Genomic DNA, 17,842 nt, shown 5'->3' on the forward strand with positions numbered 1-17,842 from the left:
AAATAAGTCATGCTAATGAGCTCCCGCACCTCTTTTTCTACGAAATGACCCCTGACCATTACACCACACTGGCTCTCTGCCTGTATGCCGTGTTACATGGCGAAACTTTATTTTAAAAAATGGCAGAAGGTGGGGCTTTGCGGCCTGCTTGAGGGTCCTGTCCAATGGCACGCCCACGGTCTGCTGCGACTGGCAGGGGCTTGGTGAGAGCTCGAGCACAAGATCTTCCCCGGGGTTGGAGACCTATGAAACTGGGGATGCCAGCAATGCTCCTTCTAAGAGCCAGTCTGGTGTCGTGGCTAAGTGCGCGGACTCTAATCTGGGAGAACCGGGTCTGATTCCCCAGAATCCCCACTCCTCCACTTGCAGCTGCTGGATGACCTTGGGCAAGCCGTAGTTCTGTCAGAGCTGTCCTCGAAAGAGCTCTCTCAGCCCCACCTACCTCACAGGGTGTCTCTTGTGAGGAGGGGAAGGGAAAGGAGTCTGTAAGCCGCTCGGAGGCTCCGAGTGAAGGGCGGGGTATAAATCCAATCTCCTCCTCCTCCTAAACTGTGGAGTCTTGTGAGGAGAAATTCTACTTTGCGAGCGACTGGCATTAAAGTTGTAAACGAGCGATTTGGCTGCAGCATAAATTAGTTTGCTCTAGAGCAGGGGTGTCAAACATAAGGCCCCGGGGGCCGGAACTGGCCCGTGCAGGGCTCTTATGCAGCCTGAGAGCAACTGCTGCAAGGGAGGGAGTGCTGGGAGGAACCACTCCATTGTGGCTTCAGCACAGCGGAACAACCGCATCATCTGCAGCAGTCAAGCATCGTGGGAGTGTCTGCCTAGTGCTGCACTGCTAGGTCTCCAGCCTGCCCATGTGGGTTTGGGAAATCAAACCCGGTTCTCCCAGATTAGAGTCCGCACACTTAACCACTGCACCAAACTGGAGGCACCCCTCCCAGCCCAAGGGGCCTTCTAGTGACGATACACCAGCTCAGAGTTTGTGAGCTGCTGTCCTTTATACAGTTTATATCTCTGGGACCTGGCATTGTGTTTTAGGGCACAGATGGCCTGGCCCGGCCCGACAAAGTGACGTTTATGTCCGATCCGGCCCCTGTAACAAATGAAGAAGAAGAAGAAGAAGAAGAGGAGATTGGATTTATACCCCGCCCTTCACTCGGAGTCTCAGAGTGGCTTACAAACTCCTTTCCCTTCCCCTCCCCACAACAGACACCCTGTGAGGTAGGTGGGGCTGAGAGAACTCTGACACAAACTGCTCTTTTCCAAGGACAGCTGTGCCAGAGCTTGTGACTGACCCAAGGCCTCACCAGCAGGTGCAAGTGGAGGAGTGGGGAATCAAACCCGGCTCTCCCAGATTAGAGTCCGCACACTTAACCACTACACCAGACTGGCTCTGAGTTCGACACCCCTGCTCTAGAGCCATCCTTCCTGAGCGAAGACAAAAATCTGTGAGCCGGAGGCTAAAAAAACTGTGAGCTAGCTCACACTAACTCAGCTTAGAGGGAACACTGGTGCCAAGGCCTGAACGTTGGGCCTCCTGTTCTCCGCTGTGGTCCCTGCGGTCCCAAAAATATCTTGATCTCACCCCTTCCCCTGACACTGTTCTTTTTTGTTTCCCCACGGCAGCCATGGACAGAGCTTTCTGCACCTCTTGGCCTTCCGCACCATGTCACATTGCCAGCTTAGCAAGACATCAAAGTCCTGGACTTCTCACAGCATGCCCTCCTTGAACAAGGGCTCCCAGGCAAACTTTATGGACCCTGTCCGCAGTTACATGAGTGTCATGGAGGTGAGCACCATTGGGGTTGGGTGGGGATCCGCTGAAACTGCCCTCATGGCTGGATGTCAAAGTCTCACAGACCTGCGCCTGCTCCTCAGGTGGGCACAGACAGGCCCATAGCCAGGATTTTGTGGCTTGTGGGGCAAAGTTTTTTCCGGTGGGGCTGAAGTTCTCAGTGCAGAAAGAAAAGCCATTGAGCCGATAGGAAGCTGTGACCAGGAGAGAGCTCTAAACTGCAAGCTGTCAGCCACTTTAGAGGACAGTTCTCGGCGGCTGCAAGTTAATCACTTCTGCCGGCCTAAGCAACAGTTCTGAGAACGAGCGGGCAGGTGGGGGTGGTGACTTCTGTAGTCTATCTATCTAGTACTGCTCACATGGCTATCACCCTAAGCAGAAATTGGAACAAAAAATACTTTAAAGGACCTTACTCAGTATTATTTCTCTTATATTTGATTATTGCGCTTATGAATTTTGCTAGCGCGAGGGTGACATGATCATTTGATTCCGATAGGACTTCTGTAGTCAAGAACGCTAACACTTAGGCGGAAAAGCTCTTTTAAAGGACACCAGTTTCTTGATACAGAGTTAGAAAGGAACCTAGAGGTCACCTACTCCAACCCCCTTGCTCAGTGCGGGAAGTCTTAAACTACAGCACCCCACTCTGCTTAAAGGAGTGCATGCCTTTTAAAAATTGTTTTAAAATGAAAAAAGTATTTACAGGAGAGGTTCTTGTGTGGCTATGCCTTTAAGGAAGGGGGCAGAGCCCTCGAAAGCCCCACTGTAGCTATCGGCCTGGGCATAGAGCTGTGGGAGATGGACGCCGTTGAGCTGTTTGAACCCCTTCTGGCTCGTCCACGATTTTGATTCTTCCCAAGGTCCTAGCCAAGAGCTGCTGGCTTTGTGCAAGGCTTCTTATTGGCCACTGTTGATTTTTTAAAATATTGCTTCAGCAGCAGCCTTCACGGTGTTACTGATGATCAACCGCAGCAGCCGTTGTATGGCTGGCCCCACCCCCTTGTGCAGCCATTTTGTGGCTCCGCCCACTGTTCTACGTCAGAATTCCAAAGGTGTCCCCCGGCTGAAAAAGGCTGAGGAACCCGCTCTAGCTGCGGAGCAGGGAGGAAACTGCAAATCTTTGCTGGGATCAGGAAGTCCTTCTCCACTTCTAAATTCGGGGTCACCCAGTGGAATGACGGGTGGTCGATCTGGGCGCGATGAAAGCAACCCTCAGCAGGGAATTAATTTCTCACTTTCATGAGACTGGCTGAGATGGTTTGAAAAGACGGCTTCAAGCACAAGGCATTTGTGGAGGGGTAAGACGTCTTCTCTTTGCCATGACAGCGATATGGAGCTCCCAATTTGAGGGGGGGTGTATCTGTGCATACAAGCTGGTGGCAAAGAAACAGCAGGGAAAGGCTCTTGCCTTCATGTCTTGCTTGCCAGCTTCCTGAAATCATCTCGTGGCCTCTGCCGGAAACAAGATTCTGGGCTAGATGTGGGGTCGCCAATCTCCAGGTTGGGGGCTGGAGTTCTCTTGCTATCTCTAGGCAACAGAGATCAGCTCAACTGGAGAAAATGGCCCCTTCGGAAGGCAGACTGTATGCCCTTATACGCCATTGAAGTCCCTCCCCTCCACAAACCCCACCTTCCTCATGCTCCACCCCCAAAATCTCCAGGTATTTCCCAACCAGGAGGCTGGAACACTAGCTAGATGTGTCAAACATGTGGCCTGGGGGCCGGATCAGGCCCCAGGAGAGCTTCTATCAGGCCCGCAGTGAGACTGGCTGTCTTCTGCTTCTTCTTCCAGTTCTGCTGCTGCCGCGTCATCGTAGGTTTGCAGCTTACAGATACACACCTGAACAGCCTACTCAAGATTGCAACAGCACAGATATTTTGATGCAATAATTCAGAGCAAGAGGTGTCAGTTATCAGACACTGTTAAATAAACAAAATATGGCAAGTGCTAATGTTTTAAGCATGTTTTTATTTTAAGTTTTTTAAAAAAACCCTTTCTGTTTGTGTCCTTTACAAAGTTTATCTCTCTGCTACCTGGCATTACATTTTATGACCCACGTGGCCCGGCCCAACAAGGTCAGATCCGGCCCTCATAACAAATGAGTCCAACACCCCTGAGCTAGATGGGCTTTTGTTCTGATCCAGGTGGGCACTGAGGAGGATCACCAGGTCTGCTCCAGCCTGATCCCGTGAAGAGGCTTACATAAGAACATAAGAGACGCCAATGTTGGATCAGGCCAAAGGCCCATCCAGTCCAACATTGTCACACAGTGGCCAAATATACCAGGTGCCATCAGGAGGTCCACCAGTGGGGCCAGGACATTAAAAGCCCTCCCACTGTTGACCCCCCCCCCAAGCACCAAGAAGACAGAGCATCACTTGCCCTGGAGTCCCTATCTATACCTTGTGACTAATAGCCACCAGTGGACCTCTGCTCCATATGCTTATTTAATTCCCTCTTGAAGCCATCCATGTTTGTAGCTGCCACCACCTCCTATGGCAGTGAGTTCCATGTGTTAATCACTCTTTCAGTGAAGAAGTCCTTCCTTTTATCCGTTCTAACCCGACCGCTCAGCAATTTCATGGAGTGCCCACGAGTTCTTGTATTGTGAGAAAGGGAGAAAAGTACCTTTCTCCGCCTGCTCTTTCCCATGCATAATCTTATAAACCTCAATCATGTCACCCCTCCGCCGTCGTTTCTCCAAGCTAAAGAGCTTCTCAAAGGCTTCTTTGTGGTTACCTCTGCAGCCTGTCTCCTCCACCCAGTTCGGTGGGGGCGGAACCTCCCGTCTGCCTTCCCCCTCTCGGGTTGCCAGTTCAAGACTCCCACACAGCAGGGGGGCTGCCACCTGTGGCTCTAGAGCCCCGTGGGGCTCAGTGCGTAACAAAATACGGCTCCTTTAAAAAGATAATACTGGAGGAGCAGATGGGACGCTAGAATAACCCGTATGTGCCGGGGAACGGCAGGCCAAGATCTTTATGGGATTCGAGGGCTTCTGAGAGAAGCATTCCAGAATGGTCCTTCGAGTGTGAACCATGCGCAGATTTATGCCAGTGTACTAAAATAATCCACAGGGTGCTCCTGTGTATATTTCTTATTGTGGAGACCTCCTGTCTGCCACTTTCCAATAAAGGACCAACCAGTGTTTGGGCTGCAAAAATATTACGGACTATGAATCGAGCCATTTATCAGCAATTGTGAAGTCGTTGCATTGTCCCAACCAAGGCTCTTTTTGTAGAAAAAGCCCAGCAGGAACTCATTAGCATATTAGGCCACACCCAACAGCAGGAACTCATTAGCATATTAGGCCACACCCCCGACAGCACAGCTCATTGGCACATTAGGCCACACCCCCATGTTACCAGAAGTGTGGTTATCCAGCCAAACCCACCTTTCCCTTCTTATTCTGTTTACCTTGTTTGTTGTCCAAACCCAGGGCTCTCTTTGTAGCAGGAACTCCTTCGCATGTTAGGCCACACACCCCTAATGTAGCCACTCCTAATGAGTTCCTGCTGTTGGGTGTGGCCTATTATGCTAATGAGTTCTTGCTGGGCGTGGCCAACTTGGGAGCCAGCCGGAACTCTATTCCTGTGCGTGGCGGCTACAAGCATGGACGGCTTCAAAAGGGAATTAGATAAGCACCTATTCTGGCTCTTTGTTGAGCTCTTGGTCTGGATTTTGATGTCGCTGGGCTCTCTGATGCTCAGACTGCAGGAACCCCCCCCCTCCGGGTAGCAGGCTGATGGGGAGGATGCTCAGACTGGGCCTTCTGGCTCTGCCATGGCATCTCCCCCCCCCCCAACACTAGCCCACCTCCTGTGCTTATGGGCAGCCCTGGACGTTTACAGAATGGGGCAGAGAGGAATTCAAAAGAGCTGTTTGGATTTTATGGACACTGCTCTCGGAAGACTGGCAACATAGACGAGGAGGTGTGTGTATGGCGAGGGGGGGGAAGAATTAGGGTTCCCCAAGTACAAACGCTAACCATTTCGTACAAACTTCCTTGGAGAAACAGTCAAGCCAGGATCACCCAAACGTTTGCTAGAAATGTTCCATCCCACTGCGGCTGTTGGAGACCTGCTCTCCCACACCTCAGTCGAATTGGCTCCCAATGCAGCTTTCAATTATAATCTCGTGCAATTTTAAATTAAAACCGTAAAGGGGACAGTTGACTCCCTACCCCCGCCCCTGTTATTATAAAAGACCTTTCACTGCGTTGTCTGTGGGGCCTGGCAGAGCTCTGAGAAGCAGGGAGTGTTGGCTGCGAGAGACGCCCGGGAAACAAGGCGAGGTTGACGCACGCTCCATTCCACTTTTTGGCTGCTGGCACCGGGGTGTTGGTTGTTGGGCCAGACTTCCATTCTGAAAGAGCGTCCCAAAGAAAACAAGGGGGCCAGCAGAGACGGCCTGTCTCGGGATGCGGTCCGTCTCCTCGGGATGCTTCAGGTCCTGCATTCGGATGGAGGCAGTCGTGGCTCCATATGCTTATCTAATTCACTGCCACAGGAAGTGGTGGCGGCTACAAGCATGGACGGCTTCAAAAGGGAATTAGATAAGCATATGGAGCAGAGGTCCATCCGTGGCTATTAGCCACAAGGTATAGATAGGGGCTCTGGGGCAAGGGATGCTCTGTCTTCTTGGTGCTTGGGGGGGTCAACAGTGGGAGGGCTTCTAATGTCCTGGCCCCACTGGTGGACCTCCTGATGGCACCTGGTATTTCTGGCCACTGTGTGACACAGAGTGTTGGACTGGATGGGCCTTTGGCCTGATCCAACATTGGCGTCTCTTATGTTCTTATGTGGCCGCGGTTTAACCACCTGCCTTTTTTTTGCCAGCAACCTCTAGTATCGTTGAAGCCAGACGAGGGACTGGAAGACGAAGAGGTGGTGGTCAAGGAGGAACATCGTGAGCCAGAGACGGTTGCGGCTGTTGTGGCGCAACCCTCAGAACCTTCCGGCAATCTGGGAGAGGGTGGAGGGGCTGAGGAACTCCGGCCTGCAGCTGAATCTGCTCCTCTTGGAGAGACAATGTCAGGCGGGGTTGGATCCTGAGGGATTTTTTTTTTTTAACGAAGAGATCTGAATGGCCTGTGTAAAAACTGCTCTATAAAACGGTTCCAAAGCCACTGCGCTGTTTAGGTCAAAAATGGGAAGCCAGCAAATGTCAGACGCAGGCCTACGGTCGACACCTGAGCACCGAGACAAGCGGCTTTCTGGGGGATATGGGGACCAGAGCCCTGGAGTGGGAAAGGCCTCTCTGGCAGAGGTGGAATCTGGTGAGAACAGGGGTGTTCCTTTATCTTCCGAGGGCTGCTTTGTTTCCTGAATTAAAAAGCGAAGGCACGATTCATTCTTCTAGCCTTGAAATTGTCCCTCCTCAGCAGGAGAACCTGCCCCTGGCGCTTCTCTGCATGAGTACCTGTTCAGAGCATGCCCCTTAATTTGGAAGCCAGAAAACCCGTGGCTGAGACCAGGGCCAGTCTGAAGTATTTTGTCACCCCAAGCAAGGTACACCTGTGTTCCCTCTAAGCTGAGTCAGTGCGAGCCAGCTCACAGTTTTTTAGCCTCCGACACACACATTTCTGTCTCAGCTCAGGAAGAAGGGCTCCAGAGCAAACTGGTTTATGCAGCGGCCAAATCGCTCGCTCACAACTTTAATGCCGGCAGCTCACCAAGTAGAATTTTTGCTCACAAGACTCCACAGCTTAGAGGGAGCGCTGCGCCTGACCCCTGCTGCGCCCGCCCAGATCTATCCCTGGGGGTGGCCGGGTGGCCCAGAAGGGGATGCCCTTCGCCTCCTAAACTGCGGGCGGCTCGGAGTAAATGGAGCCCCTGCAGCGCAGCCGCCCCCTCCTCACTGAGCCACTCCAAGCACTTGGCTGGGAAACTGGCCCTGCCAGTTACACACGCAGAGACCAGAAGGGTCTCCTCCTGGAGTGAAAAGGCAATCAAAAGGACTAGAGACTTTATTTTTTAAACCAGAAATTCAGAAGGACTAGCAGATTGCAGGAATAGATTATTATATGTTACATATAACCAGGGGTCATTTCCTGGGGGAGCGCACAGGAGCAGAGCTCCGGCAGTAAAGAGCCCAGGGGGCGGGCACATGCAACAAGCCCCACCCCCTGCTCCCGGCAGCCCTCAGTCAGAGCAAGAAGCAGCCAGGTAAGCTGCAGAGCCCCCTCCACCCCACCCCCCAGTCCAAAACAGTCCAGTGGCACCTTTAAGACCAAGTTTTATTCAGGTACAAGCTCTCCCTCCTCTGTGAGGGCAGATCTGCACCCCCCCCAATAGCCAGCAATCCAAAACAGTCCAGTGGAGTCTGAGTGGTGGGTGTTGCCTTCTGACATACTTCCGGTGATGTCAGGGGATGTGGCACATGCAAATAAGTTATGCTAATGCTAATGAGCTCCTGCACCTCTTTTTCTACAAAATGACCCCTGCATATAACAATGCCCAAGTTTTTTTAAAAAATGCAGGGGAAATGGAGACTGATGGAGCAAAGCACACTCAAAATGCAAGCGTTGCCAGCGGTGGATTTCTACTTAGCCTTCTCCCCACTCCGTTCCCTCTTTCGGTGTGGGGCTGGGGTCTTATTCTGCCTAGGTACCCACCCCAGCAAAGACTCGATGAGCCAGCCCCTTGACTCTGCCTGCACCTGGATCTTGCTGACTCCCATCTCTGACAAAATTAAAGTTAGCATAAAGGATTCCGGTAGCCCAGTACATTCACACCTGGCTGATTGTAGCTGGTCTTGAACCCAGTACCCAGAGGCCTTGGCCACTGCTTAGAAAAGAGTGGTAATGTCTAAGGCCTTCTACGTGCAACCCATGCTCGGAGACAAGAGACCAAGAGAGAAGACAGAGTATGCTCTGTTTTTTAAACCAATAATCAGGTTTTTGGGAAGGGAGACCTGATTTAACGTGTATCGTGGCTGTACGTAGCAGCAGCAGGAGCAGAAAAGTAGGATAAAAACAATGGAGCGGCCATACCTCCCTGCCTACACTTCCCAGCATCCCTGAGGGGAAAGAGCGGGAAAAGAGGGACACACCCCAGGGGCGGGGCCAAGGAGAAAGAAGGGTTTTGGCTCCTGAGGGGAAAAAGAGGCAGTCTCAGCTTGGTCTTCTGTGTGGACGGCAGGATCCAGTGAGAGCACAGGTGGGACTCCTGTCACCAGAGACTCCGTGGGCAGTCCAGGCCACTATTGACCATGGTGGAGAGCCAGGAGGGAGGCAGTGCTGGTGGCCAGTCCTGAGGAGGAGGAGGGCTGGAGTTTCTCTCCACAACAGGAGGGGGAAACGCAAATCCGGGCCTGAGGCCACAATCCACTACACAGGTAGAGAGAGGGGTGTGTGGGTAGGGACAGAGGAACTGCGTTTTTATCCAGTTTATTTTCAGTGCCCCAGTTGTGCTGAAGTGCCCGTGTTTATTTTCTGCGCCCAATATGTATATAGTTAAATGAATCTTCCTTTTCTGAGTTTAAAAAGCCTGCTGTGCCTTAACCACATAGTCCTCCCCGCTCTGCACGTTACCAGGGGCAAAGGGAAGCCAGGGGACACAAACGGGCCTAAATCTGAGGGGTTGCCAACTCTCCAGGGGGCGCCCAAACATCAAGGTACCCACTTCCCAAGGTGGGGAATTTAGCCAGAGGGGTCTCACTGTCCCTCAAGGAAGGCGGTAATTCAGTGAGTGGTGGCAGCAGTAACGAAGAGAAATAGTCCCACCGGGCAGGGTGGGAAGGCCAAAACGGGCTTGCGAGCCACAGGACGGCACCTCAGTCTCCTAGGGCTGAGGGCGGGTCCCCGTTTCGCCACAGCTTCTTTTTTGCCTGTTTTTGTGGCCGACACTTTAATGTCTACTATAAAATTGTCACGCCCCCTCCGTCCCCAGAGGGGCTCTGATTCGTCCCTCGCAAGCTGCCGAGGTCCCCTTGCCGTTGCCCCTCTGCCGGATGTGTTCCAGGAGCATCTCGACGGCCTGCTCCAAGACTTGCGGGAGGATTTCTTGCTCGGCGCTGGTGAACCTGCCCAGGACGTAGCGATCCACAGCAGCTTCCCCCGCCGGGCGGCCGATGCCGATCCTTAATCGGACCATGCACTGCGGAGGAGAAGAGATGGGAAGGGGGGGGGTCAGGACATGCGGAACTGAGCAAGCTCACCTAAGCTCAGCCTTGTCTACTGACAGCTAGCGGCTCCCCCGGTTCTCAGGCAGAGGAAATTCTCCTCCCCGGACATTAACTGGAAATGCTGGGGACCGAACTGGGAACTGCCCGCATGCGATGCTCCCTCTAAGCTGCGGAGTCCTGTGAGCAAAACGTCTTCTTTGTGAGTGACTGGCATTAAAGTGGTGAGTGAGCAATTTGGCTGCTGCATAAATTAGTGGGCTCCGGAGCCGTCCTTCCTGAGCTAAGACCAAAAATGTGTGAGCCGGAGGCTAAAAACCTACAAGCTAGCTCACACTAACTCAGCTTAGAGGGAATACTGCCCGCATGCACAATTCAGAGTGGGCAACTGGTAAGGAACTGGGGTGTCTGGGTCAGAGGGTCAGCCTGGGAGACCCAGGTTTGAGCCCCTACTCTGCCATGAAAGTTCGCGGGGGAAACTCGGGCCAGATACACATACTTAGTCTAACCCACCTCACAGGGTTGTTGTGAGGATAAAATGGATAAGAGGAGGACAATCTAAGACGCTCTGGGTCCCTGTTGCGGAGGAAGGCGGGGTATAATAAATGAATATTGGTCTGTGGGCTTACAACTGACAGTCGACAAGACAAGCTGTGTCATCTTGGCTCAGGAACCGCCTTCCGGGAGGGTGGTTGAGGTGTCAGATTTTACGTGCAAGTCGCAGACGGGGAGTGAACATTGCTCAATGCATTGCTCGTGGTCGCACTGTTATTGGGGAGAGGCGGTGGCTCAGTGGCCGATCCCCGGCTTGGCATGCAGGGGGTCCCAGGTTCAGTCCCAGGCATCTCCATTTAAAAGGACCAGGCAGGAGGGGATGGGAAAGACCTCTGCCTGAGACCCTGGAGAGCCATGGAGAGGGGCTGTGGCTCAGTGGCAGAGCCTCTGCTTGGCATGCAGGGGGTCCCAAGTTCAATCCCCGGCATCTCCATTTAAAAGGACCAGGCAGGAGGGGATGGGAAAGACCTCTGCCTGAGACCCTGGAGAGCCATGGAGAGGGGCTGTGGCTCAGTGGCCGATCCCCGGCTTGGCATGCAGGGGGTCCCAGGTTCAGTCCCCGGCATCTCCATTTAAAAGGACCAGGCAGGAAGGGATGGGAAAGACCTCGGCCTGAGACCCTGGAGAGCCACTGCCAGTCTGAGGAGACAATCCTGACCTTGATTCAGAGCACCTTACGATCCCTTTCCTTTCCCCTCCCCACAACAGACACCCTGTGAGCAGCGTTCCCTCTAAGCTGAGTGAGTGTGAGCCAGCTCACAGTTTTCTAGCCTCCGGCTCACACATTTTTGTCTTAGCTCAGGAAGGAGGGCTCCAGAGCGAACGAATGTGTGCAGTAGCCAAATCGCTCGCTCACAACTTTAATGCCAGTATTCTTTTTGCTCACAAGACTCCACAGCTTAGAGGGAGCATCGCCTGTGAGGTCGGCGGGGCTGGGAGAGCTCTTTCAGGGACTGCCCTTGAGAGGACAGCTCTGAGAGAACTCGTGACTGACAGCTCTGAGAGAACTTGTGACTTAGATTCCGCCCGCTTAACCACTACACCAAACAAGGTAGCTTCCTGTGTTAGTGTGTATTATTGGCTGTGTTCCAAGCAGTGCTCCCTCTAAGCTGAGTTCGTGTGAGCCAGCTCACAGTTTTTTAGCCTCCGGCTCACAGATTTTTGTCCTAGCTCAGGAAGGATGGGCTCCAGAGCAAACTAATTTATGCAGCAGCCAAATCGCCTGCTCACAACTTTAATGCCAGTAGCTCACAAAGTAGAATTTTTGCTCACGAGACTCCACAGCTGAGAGGGAGCATCAAGTGATCTGGTGTCTGGGTCAGTGTTCCCTCTAAGCGGAGTTGGTGTGAGCCAGCTCACAGTTTTTTAGCCTCCGGCTCACACACTTTTGTTTCAGCTCAGGAAGGAGGGCTCCAGACCAAACTAACTGATGCAGTCACCAATCGCCGGCTCACAACTTTCGTGCCAGTCGCTCACCAAGTAGAATTTCTGCTCACAAGACTCCACCGCTTAGAGGGAGCATCGGCCTGGGTCTGTTAAGTTCTGTTCTGTAAAACGCCATAATGAGCGTGGGGCAGGGGGAGGTGATAATGTAAAAAAAAATACAATTTTAAAAAAGTGGGAGCTTTTTCTTGCCAACACGGGTTTGGTGGCTCCCATTCACTTTGGATGCAAGCCACGTTTCCCACCCTGGGCCCAGCTAGAAAGGAAGGGAGAAAGGAGACGGTGCGGGGCAGGGCCTGCTTATGGCACACACAGGCAGCGTGACAGCCAAAGGCCGAAACATAGAAAACGCCTCCCGTTCCGAATCCAAAACAGCTGGCTGGATCCTCACTCAACCTCCACACCGAGATGCTTCGATACTCCCGATTATGAGCCCCTGGGTTCTGGCCTGGCTTTGAGGGCGGTTCTTCTGGGGCAGCGCAGAGGTTTCCCCACCCCCGGCTCTGGAGGCGGCTGAACACCAAATGCCAACTAAACACGGGATGGGGAGGTGCATCTGTCGGACAGCGTGTCCATGTTTGCAAGTCGGTGCCCTGGGCGTGGGGCCAGCCCATCTGCTTCCACTTTAAGCAACCACCGCCGGGCCCCAGGGCCGAGCGAAGAACAGGGAGGTGTGCACGCGAGGGCTCTGGCCCAGTGAAAGCTGAGCCACAAGCAGCCCACGTCTGCTCATATGCGAGGATCCCTCCTTGGATCGCTGCCAAGGCCTCTTGCCAGGGCAGCGGACGTTGGATGACTCTTCCCGGCGGTAAGGATCCAGGGCCAAGGCGGAGACTTACGTCTGAGCTTAGGGAGTTTATGCAGGAACGGACTCCGTTGTGACCTCTGGAAGAAGAAGAGATTGGATTTATACCCCGCCCTTCACTACCCAAGGGAGTCTCAGAGCGGCTTGCAAACTCCTTCCCCTCCCCCTCCCCACAACAGACACCCTGTGAGGTAGGTGGAGCTGAGAGAGCTCTGACAGAAACTGCTTTTTCGAGAACAGCTCTTATCAGAGCTACAGCTTGCCCAAGGTCATCCAGCCAGGTGCAAGTGGAGGAGTGGGGAATCAAACCCGGTTCTCCCAGATTAGAGTCCGTGCACTTTAAGCACTACACCAAAAGATCAAGACACAAAAACCTGCTGTCAGGCTTCCTCTGTGAGGGGCATGGGCCAGGCTTCTTGGTCTGCAAAACCGGCCCAAGTGGCTCTTTGGGTTGCCAACCTCCTGGCGGCACCTGGAGATCTAACCTGGAGGTTAAAGCGCGTGGGGCTCTTTAGCTTGGAGAAAAGGTGGCTGAGGGGTGACATGATTGAGGTTTATAAGATTATTCATGGGATGGAGCAGGTAGAGAAAGAAGTCCTTTTCTCCCTTTCTCACAATACAAGAACTCCATGAAATTTCTGAGCAGTCCATATGCTTATCTAATTCCCTCTTGAAGCCGTCCATGCTTGTAGCTGCCACCACCTCCATGTGGCAGTGAATTCCATGTGTTAATCACTCTTTAGGTGAAGAAGTACTTCCTTTTATCTGTTCTAACCCGACTGCTCAGCAATTTCATTGAGTGCCCATGAGTTCTTGTATTGTGAGAAAGGGAGAAAAGGACTTCTTTCTCTACCTGCTCCATCCCATGAATAATCTTATAAACCTCAATCATGTCACCCCTCAGCCGTCATTTCTCCAAGCTAAAGAGCCCCAAGCGTTTTAACCTTTCTTCATAAGGAAAGTGTTCCAACCCTTTTATCATTCTAGTTGCCCTTTTCTGCACTTTTTCCAATGCAATAATATCCTTTTTGAGGTGTGGTGACCAGTTCTGGGAGAGCTCTTTCAGGGCACAGCACTCCAAATGAGGTTGCACCATTGATTTATACAGGGGCATTATGATACTGGCTGATTTGTTTTCAATTCCCTTCCTAATAATCCCCAGCATACTCATTAGCTCCAGGACAGTATGCAGGGACACAATGCACAGCCTTGATCATCTGGCAATTAAGGTAAGGACCAGTTGCTCGCGGGCTGGGTAAGAGACCAGGATGGGCTGGTTCCGGCCCACAGGCCATATATTTGACACCCCTGCTTTACAGGTTGGATTTTGCCTGCCTGTCAGACTGTTCAAGGCACAGAGCCTCTTTTGGAGGGGGGGGGGCAGCACCACCTTCTTGGGTTCTGGTGCCATGGTCAAAGTGTCAGATTAAAATTAGGGAATGTCAAATCCCCACTGGGCCATGAAAGCTTGCTGGGCACCCTTGGCTCTGTCACTCTCTCAGCCGATCCTCCTTGACAGGGTTGTTGAGAAGATAAAATCGAGGAGGGTAAACTGGCCTCAGCTCTTTGGAGGAAGGGTCGGATTTTTTAAAAATGTGACACATGTGACAGAGTAGCGGCAGGTTTGTATTTATTTATATCTTGCCTTTCAGCACTACAGGGTCTTCAAAGTGGTTTACAATCTCTCAGAATACAATAGAGCAAAGTTTGAGTCCAGAGGCACCTTTAAGACCAACAAAGTTGAATTCTGGGTATAAGCTTTTGTGTGCACACACCCAGGATTAAACTGTGTTGGTTTTAAAGGTGCCCCTGGACCAACGTTCCCTCTAAGCTCTGGAGTCTTGTGAGCAAAAATTCTCCTTAGTGAGCGACTGGCATAAAAGTTGTGAGTGAGGGATCTGGCTACTGCATCAATTAGTTTGCTCTGGGGCCCTCCTTCCTGAGCAAAGACAAAAATGTGTGAGCCGGAGGCTTAAAAACGGTGAGCTAGCTCACACTAACTCAGCTTAGAGGGAACACCGCCCTGGACTCAAACTTTGCTCTGTTGCTTCAGACCAACACGGCTACCCACCAGAGTCTATCAGCATACCAAGTCACTTTCTTCCTCCCTTCCCAATATATTAGCCCCCACTGGTGGATCTGGACTTGTTGTTGTTCAGTCGCACAGTCGAGTCCGACTCTTCGCGACCCCATGGACCAGCTCCCGCCAGGCCCTCCTGTCTTCCACCATCCTCTGAAGTTTGCTCAATTTCATGTTCGTTGCATCTATGACACCATCTAACCATCTCATCCTTTGCCGTCCCCGTCTTCTTTGACCTTCAATCTTTCCCAGCATCAGGGTCTTCTCCAGGGAGTGCTCCCTTCTCATTTGGTGGCCAAAGTATTTGAGCTTCAGCTTCAGTCTCTGGCCTTCCAGGGATACGTGATACGCTAAGGACTAAGGAGCTTTTAATCTTGCTGGAGTTTAACAGGCCACAGATGTAATGTTGCTTTGTTTGTGGGCTGTAATTCCTATTACTTAACTGCAATGCAGAGAAGTGTATCGACTGCCTTACTTGACAGACTAAGAAATGAACTGTGCGTGGCACCAAGACTAATTTAAAAAATCAATAAATAATAATAATTAACAAATAATTCATTTATCTACTAACAAATAAACCATTTATTCAATTTGCAACAGTCTCAGCATATTCAATTCAAAATATCATTTTCAGAGAGAGAATATCAAATGTTGTGAAGGCCTTATTTATTGATTTTTGAAATTAGTGCTGACGCCATGCACAGTTAGTTTCTTTGAGTTCACACATTGCCAAGTTCAGACTGGCAATTTGAAGCACTAGGGAGTCATGGCAAAGAAGACCCGGAACAGACCCGGAATGGCTTGTTCGTGGTATTCCCGTTCACACTGCAGCGAATGAAGCGGGAGGATACCATGGAGGAAGCGCAAGGGAGCGTTTGCACTGTCGGCCTGCCCCTGGCGGGCTGTTAGCGGCGTTTTCCGCGCTCCGCTGCATGCACCTATGCGCATGGGTGCCTGCCACGGAAACAGCCAGCACCTATTATCAATGACTGTGGGTTGTTCCCGTCTTACAGCGCTTGCGTTCACATGTCAGGGAACCGGAATCAACCTGCTCTCCACACGGTTTGCTACCACAAGACGGCTTGAGTACGGCTGGGGGAAGCTGGACAGCTGTGCCTGTGTGAACCCGCCCCTTTAATTTGCTAGTGAAACGCTCCTGAAACGTTTGGCTGTCCGGCCGAACTGCCAGTCTGAACTGTCCATACTGTGTGTTTTACTATTATACTAGCAGTAAAGCCCGTTGTGAAAGCAATACAATGAGATCTAGAAAGAGGCTCTGGGGCAGTGCTCTGGCTTTGGGCAAACAGTGTCAATTTGCTGTGGTGACCTCAGCAGGGTATAATGACAGAGTCCACTGTTTTCTCCAGAGGAACTGATCTCTGCTACCTGAAGAGCAGTTGTAATTGTGAGTAATCTGTAGCCCTCACCTGGAGATTGGCAGCAATTGTTACCCAGGACAAAATGGCTGGTTTGGAGGGTGGAGTCTATGGCATTCTACCTGTCTGAGGTCCCACCCCTCTGCAAACCCCACCCTCTCCAGGCTCCACCCCTCAAATCCCCAGGAATTTGTCAGCATGTAGTTGGCAACCCCATCTCCTTCCCAGCTAGCCACCAACCTACCATTATCTGCCCCTTTGACTTCAGCTGACTTCTGCCCTCCCTTCTGCAGAGCAGTTGTAATACTGAGTGCTCTCCAGCCCTCACCTGGAGATTGGCAACAATGGTTCCCTATGTGAGACTGACTGGTTTGGAGGGTGGAGTCTATGGCAGTGTACCTGTCTGAGGTCCCACCCCTCCTCAAACCTCACCCTCTTCAGGCTCCATCCCTCAAATCTCCAGGAATTTCCCATCTGGAGTTGGCAACCCTATCAGGATTGGCCCCAATGTGTTTTCTCCCAAAGGCCAAAGTAGGTGACAGGACCAAGCTTAGTTGCCTACCAACAGGCACTGAGGGGAATGTAGGGTTGCCAGCTCTAAGGAGGGAAATACCTGGAGGTTTGGGGGGTGGATTCTGTAGAGGGCCGGGCGACGGAGGCATCGGCCTTCTGTCGCCCGCCTTGCCCCCCCAATCTCGGCCATACCATACTAGTAGCCAGTAGTAATGGGAGAATTGATTCCGAGAGCTGTTGAACCATGAAGCTCACTGATGGCTGTTAGTAGTTCCTTATCTTTTGATTTTAATATAACTCACTCATTCTGAGATAATTCACATGTGAATATAAATCAATTAAAACTCACTTTATGTTTTTTGTTATATGTGTTTAGCAGTCAAACCACTGAACCCCACTAAATTTCTAAAGATTTGTGAAAGAAACACTTAGTGCTACACAAAAGTAAAGAACGATTGTGTGGGTAGTTTGTACTCACGCAGTGGTGGTTTGCACATCATGCCAGCTTTTGCTAAAGTTCTGTTTCAGTTCATTCATCAAGTTGATACCAAGTTTTTGTTTTATTTCCACAAGATGCTTCTCTTTGGCTACTAACACTTGTCGTAAAGTTGAGATTTCATCTTCTAGCTGAAGAGAATTAAACAACAGCAGCATTATTTTCAAGCATTAGTTTAGTATCAGATGTAATAACAAGTTAGTTTGGGGGATCCTAGATTTGTATGTTGCATCAGGCTTCCTCCCTGTTCCCCTTATACACAAATTGAAAACTCACTGCTTTCATGGCAACCCAAGATTAAATTGTGACTTGAAATCTTGGTTTGCAGAAAAGAGAACCAACTCCATCCCACCTTTTTCTTACTTTCATCTTGTTCTCATCCTTGCATCCTCCTTTCTCAAACTTCCATTTCCCTTCTCTTTATCATCCTTGGTGTTTTGCCATATTGCTACAGTACAAATTGCCACTAACAGGAAACACTACAGCATGTAGAAAGCTGTCTCACAATACAGCAAAATACTGCAGCATATATTTCACTGCTATTTATTTTTGGAGAGCCTAGATTAATATAAATCTATGAATTATAAATATTTATGGTATAGACAGAGCATTTTACTTTGGATTGTGGTTTGCAAACTAGGTATCATTGAATGA

At 51.2% G+C, this 17,842-nt stretch overlaps 1 protein-coding gene across 1 annotated transcript in view; it reads right to left on the reverse strand.

The window, feature by feature from the left end:
* Nucleotides 1-9,567: 9,567 nt before the first annotated feature.
* The window catches only part of PTRH1 (peptidyl-tRNA hydrolase 1 homolog), an 18,657-nt gene continuing 10,382 nt past the window's right edge, over nucleotides 9,568-17,842 (reverse strand). Inside the window, exons 4-5 of the mRNA XM_015410401.1 lie at nucleotides 12,758-12,803; nucleotides 9,568-9,895 (exon numbers count right to left, since the gene is read on the reverse strand). Coding sequence (XP_015265887.1) covers nucleotides 9,668-9,895; nucleotides 12,758-12,803 — 274 coding nt within the window. The 3' untranslated portion in view covers nucleotides 9,568-9,667. The remainder of the gene's footprint in view (nucleotides 9,896-12,757; nucleotides 12,804-17,842) is intronic.

This window comes from Gekko japonicus, unplaced genomic scaffold, assembly GCF_001447785.1.
Source record: "Gekko japonicus isolate JY-2015 unplaced genomic scaffold, Gekko_japonicus_V1.1 scaffold1863, whole genome shotgun sequence".
NCBI lineage: Eukaryota > Metazoa > Chordata > Lepidosauria > Squamata > Gekkonidae > Gekko > Gekko japonicus.